This window comes from Mesitornis unicolor, unplaced genomic scaffold, assembly GCF_000695765.1.
Source record: "Mesitornis unicolor isolate BGI_N332 unplaced genomic scaffold, ASM69576v1 scaffold33116, whole genome shotgun sequence".
NCBI lineage: Eukaryota > Metazoa > Chordata > Aves > Mesitornithiformes > Mesitornithidae > Mesitornis > Mesitornis unicolor.
The window spans coordinates 4,230-11,194 of record NW_010193551.1 but is presented as its reverse complement, the minus strand read 5'-3'; the positions used below and the strand labels follow the sequence as shown (position 1 = coordinate 11,194).

General features: G+C 51.3%; 1 protein-coding gene across 1 annotated transcript in view; it reads left to right on the top strand.

Moving 5' to 3' along the window:
• CSNK2A2 (casein kinase 2, alpha prime polypeptide) overlaps positions 1–5,510 on the top strand; it is a gene marked incomplete at its 5' end in the record, with an annotated part of 13,733 nt that extends 8,223 nt beyond the window's left edge. Inside the window, 6 exons of the mRNA XM_010187497.1 lie at positions 1,014–1,097; positions 2,178–2,288; positions 2,497–2,598; positions 2,900–3,000; positions 3,643–3,791; positions 3,993–5,510. Of these exons, the coding sequence (XP_010185799.1) occupies positions 1,014–1,097; positions 2,178–2,288; positions 2,497–2,598; positions 2,900–3,000; positions 3,643–3,791; positions 3,993–4,069 (624 nt within the window). The remainder of the gene's footprint in view (positions 1–1,013; positions 1,098–2,177; positions 2,289–2,496; positions 2,599–2,899; positions 3,001–3,642; positions 3,792–3,992) is intronic.
• Positions 5,511–6,965: the final 1,455 nt, after the last annotated feature.

The following is a 6,965-nucleotide window of genomic DNA, read 5'->3' as shown; positions in this document are numbered from 1 at the left end:
GGTGGGAGGGAGCCTGGCAGCCCAGGATTAGGGTGGGAGGAGTGCTGAGGTTTAGATGATCCAGCCTTGGGACAAGCAAGACACTAGAACAGCTTCATCCCTGGAAGGTTTGTCCAACCTGTCATGGATTTCCTGCACTGGAGATCCCAGGACCACTGTTTTCTGTGACTCCTGTTGGTTGTGATACCACATGTCCTTGCAGGGATATTTCCATAGGCTTTGCTGTGATGGCAGCTATTGCCTCCTATGTTCCCCCGGTGTGGCAGGGGTCCAAGGACAGTGTTACCTCCCTGGCACTGATGTCTTGGATATTGAATGACTGCGGGCTGTACCCTCCTTCTATGCTGCTGGAGATCTCAGAGCATCTGATAGATGTTGATGGATGGATCTCCCTCCCCCTTGGAGATGAGAAAACAACATTCTCACTGCCTTGCTTAAGGGAACAGCTGTGTTTGGAGGGGCGAGTGGTGCAAGGTCACAGAGCTGGAAAGCTCATGTGTGCTCCTGCCTTCAAGCCTTAAGCAGCATCGCCCTCCCTCGTGTGCTATCACCTAACTTTTGTAAATGCAGGTTTGGCTTGAATGACTTTCTAGCTTAGGTGTGTTTTAGGACATAGGTGGAAAGCTGCACTGGAAGGCCATAAAACTGTATGTAAGAATGATCCCCTTCTGGGGAAGAGGGCATGACCTAGGAAGCACAGGGCTACCCAGGTTGGAGCATTGGGCTTGTCACCAGGGGGGGATGCCTGTCTACACCGTGTTCTTCAAGGATTCTGCAGGGAGCACTGTTCCGGGGCCTGTGACTGCTGTAGGACATGAGATCAATACATTATTGTTGCCAGCTTGCCACTTCATCACCTGCAGCGTAAGAGCTGAAACTGCCAGTTTTTTGTGCCAGGTTTGCAGCACTTCCTCATGGAAGGGGCACTCTTGCTCCTGGATGAGAACTGTCTGTTATATTGTTAATGCTGTGGCTGTGGTTATGGACATGTCTAATGTGTGTGTGTCTGCCAGGCCCTGGATTACTGTCACAGCATGGGGATCATGCACAGGGACGTCAAACCCCACAACGTCATGATAGACCACCAACAGAAAAAGGTACTGTGGCACCAGGGTTTTTCCAGGGAAACTTGAAACTCTGCTGCTTCTGTACCCGTACCCCCTAATACAGGGCAGCTGTACTTACCCCTTTAGCCTTTACAGGCTCCCCTCCATTTGTGCCTGCATCAGGAGATGGCCAAAGTCCCACTGGGGAGCACTGCAGTGTGAGTCCATGGCTTAGAGGTTGCTCTTCCCCGCAGCCAAACATGCTGGGTTTCTTTGCTGAGAAAAGCAGGTCTGGGCTGGTAATCTCCACCTGGGGAGGTGTGGCAGCAGGATGCGGAGGCCCTGGGCAGAAGGGTGGCCTTGTCTGAAATGTATGTGGATATTTTTACCTAGGGAACATAAGCTTCTCTGTGGTACAGCCCGCTTGTCCTGCAGTGGCTTCGTCACTTCTGGAGCATGCTATTGAGATCACAGCAAACATTTGTACCCAGCTCGCTACCATCCAAATGGACAGCACAGGGAGCTTCCCCACCCCGCTGTGGTACTTGTACCTCATTGGATGCTGTGTGTACTTGTGTCCCCAGAGACCTGGGATTTGCAGCAGCGAATTAGTTGCTGGTCCACAGGTCCCTCCCTGTCAGTCAGCAGTGGCTGTATAGGCAAGGCAAGTTTTATAAGGAGGGGGGAATCTCTTACTAGACCCACTGTCCTTTGGTAATATGGCAGGTTGTCTATCCCTGTGGTTGTGGAGGAGATGGTCTGCCTTGCAGGATGTGATGGGCCTCATCCTGCCTTGTTTTCTGCTCTCAGCCCCTGGTTAAAATCAACACTGCCTTCAGCTCAGCCCCTCTAAACAGTGGGATAAGACAGCTGGCTTTTTTCTGGTCCCTAGTATGCAATGACCTGACCGCTGTCGCTGCTGGTGCTGGTAAGGAGCCAGTTGCCCGGCAGCAGCGGTGTGCTTGGACTCGAGGCAGAGGAGCTCTGAGAGCATCTCCTGTCCTCAGAGTGCCTCCCTGCATCCCAGGCTCCACGCTTGCATCGCAGGATTGGGAGGTTTGGCCAGCATGGCTTCACCTAACCAGCTCATGCTGAGGCTCCTGACTCTGTCTCTCTTTATCGCATGTTCAGCTGCGGCTCATAGACTGGGGTCTGGCCGAATTCTACCATCCAGCTCAGGAATACAATGTCCGTGTGGCCTCTAGGTACTTCAAAGGACCGGAGCTCCTTGTGGACTACCAAGTAAGAGTCTGCTTCCTCCTTGCTAGCCAGTGATACCACTTGTGGTTTCACTTTGGCCACCTTTGGATTGTCTGGTTTGGCCTGCCAGGGCATTGCCTGGGTTGGAAAGAGGCTGGCGGTTAAGTGAAAAGACTGAGGTTGCCTGTGCAGTTGGGGAACGGCCGTGGTGAGTGTGCCTTTTCTGACAGCTTCTCCTTTTCCCCCTCAGATGTATGACTACAGCTTAGACATGTGGAGTTTAGGCTGTATGCTGGCAAGCATGATCTTCCGAAAGGAGCCCTTCTTCCACGGCCAGGACAATTATGACCAAGTAAAGACTTTGCTGCCTGGCTTATTTCATGTCACTGCCTCATTTCTGTGTGTACAGTGGGGAGGTTCTGGGGTTCGGACCACCAGGCTGGGAGGATGTTACTGTGTGCTTAGTTAAGCTGTCTGGGATTATGCTTTACTGCCTTGTGTAGGAGACTTGTTTTCTGCGCATGTTTCAAGGGAGCTATTTCTTCCATCTGGGATGTTTCCAGAAGGAGAGCTCTTAGATTTGGGCAGCTCTCCCTCTGTAAAAGAGCAGTGGCCTGCCTTTCCGTTCTCTTTCAACATGCCTTTTGTTCCAGCTGGTCCGCATTGCAAAGGTCCTGGGCACAGATGAGCTGTATGGGTATCTCAAGAAGTACCACATAGAACTGGACCCACACTTCAATGATATCCTGGGCCAGTAAGTGGAGAAGTGAAATGCTGCCTTTTTACCTTGTGACACAGAGAGGGACTTAAACCAATGTCCATCCCCTGAAGGACTCAGCAAAGGCCTGCTTTGATCTTCTGGGTAACAGTGCTGCTTGCAGGCCTCCCATCTGGCTGCTCATGTCATCTCAGGAGGTCACTGAAATGCAGGCTCTTTCCTTTTGCCTCTGCCGTGATCCATAACCTCTGTTTCTTACCTCTGCTCATTGACATCCCAGAAGTGGAGATGTGGACATTTGAGTTAAGTGCGGGGTGAGAGGATTGAAGCGTCTCAGTAGAGATCTCTGAAAAGGATGAGAGGTGAATGGGATAGTAAGGACAACTTCTGTGCGGCTAGCTGGGAAGCCAGAGCACTTCTGGTCCCCAAGGTGTCACTTGCCCTGCTGCATGCTGTTGTCTAGTCCCTGTAGACAGAAGGTAATGTGCAATGTGCCTTTCCCAGGCATAGGACATACACATAATTGTGTACCTAAAGAAGAGGGTTTTCCCCCTTTGGCAAGTGCTTGCTGAGCAGTAGCTTTTGCAAGGAAGTGCTGTAGGGAGTGTCCATCCCTCGGGACCTCTGGGTAGGGCTGTGCTGGCCAGAGCTGGGCAGTGATGGCTGATATCTTTGCAGACATTCCCGGAAGCGCTGGGAGAACTTCATCCACAGTGAGAACAGACACCTGGTCAGTCCTGAAGTCCTAGACCTCCTGGACAAGCTCCTGCGATATGACCATCAACAAAGGCTGACTGCCAAGGAGGCGATGGAGCACCCCTATTTCTGTGAGTCTGTGGAGGATCTGGAGCCAGCTGGGATGGAGAGGGGTCTTGGGTTGTGGCGGCATATTTCAGCTCTCTGGTCTGTGAAAGCCATAGCAGCTCTGTGGGTTTTGAGGGCAGTTTCTCTGGAAGGGTTTGCCAGGGTGGAGCTTCCACTTTATTAAATGCTGTTTCCCCTTCCTGCCTGGTCTGTGTCTCCTGCAGATCCAGTGGTGAAGGAGCAGTCCCAGCCCAGCTCAGAAAATGCTGTGCTCTCCAGTGGCCTGACAACAGCGCGATGAAGACTGGAAAACGACGGGTAATTCAAGATGTTTACAAATAAAAGCAAAACCTTCGGTCACACAGTGAAGGGAAAAGAACCAAGGACCCCCCCCCCTTCCCCTCCCCTTTATACTCAGCAAAAATCTAACCTTGGGGGGGGTCATAAACCTCAGTTCCTCTCTGGTGGTTGTGGTTAATGTAACTCTAACCTTGTGGTACCAAAGCCCTGGGTAAATGGTCTTGCAAGAGCTAAACATGTAGTGATATCCCCAGGGCTCAACACAACTGATTCTGGTTCACATCTCTATGGATCCTTCTCTTCCTTCTCAGTCCAGCCTTCCCCACCACACTGGTGGGGACAAATTGGTCGTTCCACCATCAGCCCTTAGCATGCCTCTTTCTAAACATGCCTTTTTGACTTGCAGCCTCTGGATGAACCAAATTCAGGCTGGGGGTCAGCAGGTGCAACTCTGTTTTGAGGTCCAAATCCTACTGCTCACTCTGGGCTTGAATTTGGCCCTTGAATTCTAGTTTCAATTGCAAATGCCGGGGGCGGTTGGGGGGAGGGGGGAGGTTTGACATAAAACAGCCCACAAACCCAGCAGCGTCTCAGGATTGGTTTGGAGCATTAAAACGAAGGCACTGATCCGAGTTGCTGGGGAGAGGCGAGATTCCCCCCTCCAGGTGTGTTTGACAAAGGCTCGCTCTGAGAAGAAACTCAATAGACCTGCTTTGGAAACTTGTGAATGTGAGGGCTGCTCTTGCGGCAGGGGGAGGGACTATCCAGACTTTCCCACCGAGCTCAGGAAAGTCAGTGTCGCAAGACTTCTTGTGATAGGTGTGCAACCACGTACCTCATGACGTGGCTCCTGTGAGAATTCATGCCAGATGCAGACTTGTGCCAGGGTACAGCTCTGGAGCCGTTCAATCCGGCACCGCAGGATGGAGGAGCGGAGAGGAGGCCGGGGAGGAGAGCACGGGAAGGGGGAAGGATCAGCAAACAGCGGCGTGGTCTGTCGGGGAGGGGGCTGTGCAGCTACTGATCCAGGACTTGGGATCCCACATAGTGTTTTAACAAAGTCAGCCATTTGTTGAATTCTGGGGTGCCGATCCTGTTGTGGGGGGTGGGGGGTTCGTCTTGCGGGTTCTTTCATCAGATCCCTTGATGGCTTTATAGCCCCACAATTCACAGTTGCCTCCTCTACTTGTTCTGTGTGTAACTTCATCAAGTGGTTCTGGTGACACTCAAACCTAGAAGCTGGAGATAGTGTTTTCCCACCAGCACCTAAACACAGAATTTCCTTCTGCGGCATTGTCGGAATAGTTAATTTTTTATAAGGTTGCAATGTTTCTATTTGAAACATCTGTTTACATTCCATATTCCAATAAAGTTCTATTGGCATCGATAGCAGGTCAATCCATTTGTATAATTCACTGAAACCAATAAATATCTATACGTCTGAACGTCTGCCGTCTCAAATCTATGGGATAGCCAGAAAGTGAGAGCCGAAGGCATCACCTCCTTGAGAAGGTCAGGTTGGCTCTCCCAGCCCCTCTTGGCTGAGTATTTTGGGATCTCTTAGCCTTTGGTTGCAGTTCTTCATGCTGTCAGCTGATCACTGTGGCAGATTTTCTTAGTTTCCATGGGGCTACAGAGGAGGTGCAAGGTTTTGAGTACAGCGTGGGAGTCTGCTCTGGTGGTTCATTGGACTCAGCTGGTGCCCGAGGTAGCAGTCTCTGTTTTGTGGCTGGTCAGAGGAGAAGGCACTAATGCATGGCTGGAAGTTGGAGGTTCTCCATGTGCATACACCTGTGCTTGTCTCCTCTCAGCCTGCGTAGATGGCTTTTTCTGAAGGTGTGCTGAGCAGGGGGCTCTTCTTTCCTCCCACCCTGGGTTGCGGCCGGTGCATGAGCTCAGTTATCAGTGCCTGGGCTGAGGAACCATCTGTGGTGTTGCCGCCACGCCATAGGGCCTTTGTTAACATTAACTCCCATGCTGAAGGCTTTGGTGAGTGTTCCCAGCCCTCTGTTGTGTCTCTTGTGCTCTTAAGCTGCACTAATACAGCAGGGTTAGTTTGGCATTTCAACATCAATTTTTGCACTGATTTTAAGTGTATGTTCAATTGCTCCATTGAGAAGAGGCAGGAGTGGATGTTTCTCATGGCCTGTCCAAGTTGCTATGGGGAGAACTTGCCTGTTTTCCAGCTCTTGTGTGTTGGCATTCCCAGCTTCCAGAGAGTTAAGGCATGAGGGAGAAGACTGGGTTCAGTGAGCGAATTTTGATAAGTGAAAAATTTTGATCTTTATATACGAGTGCTTGATGGTGGAGTTTCAAGGTGGTGCTTCAGGAAGTGTCAGTTCTGTAAACCTGAGTCAGAAATTCTTTCCAGATACCCCCAAGCAGAGGAAGAGAGATGCTCTTCCCAGAAAGTGAAGTGGGTAAACAGCTTTCCCTGGCTGTGCTAAGTAGAGAGGCTGGAACAACCTGCCCTGTGTCTCCCCACATCCCTACCACAGCTCTGGGGTAGGATGAGCTGCAGCAGGTTTATCCCGCAGGAAAACATGGCCACTGAGTAAGTGTAGCCTGGGATCAAGGAGGGTGTGTGTGGAGTCTCCTGATCCCAGGGTGATGTGGACACCTGGCTGGAGCTTGGGCCAGTTCCTTTCTGCACCCATCAGCCCTTTCCACATGCAGAGCAGGAAACCCTGCTCTTCTCTGGGTCTTAGCAAAGTGTTGTCCTGTAGGGACAGCTGGGAACTGGAGAAGACAATGTCTTGTCCTTGGGAAGGAAGGAGGCTGGGGAACACTCGTCTTCAAGTGCTGTCTCCTGGAGAAAGTCGGGGAAGTCCTGGTGCACATCCTGGCTTTTCAGCTGAACTGGCCCTGGCTTTCTAGCAGAGGTAGAACATGGGTTT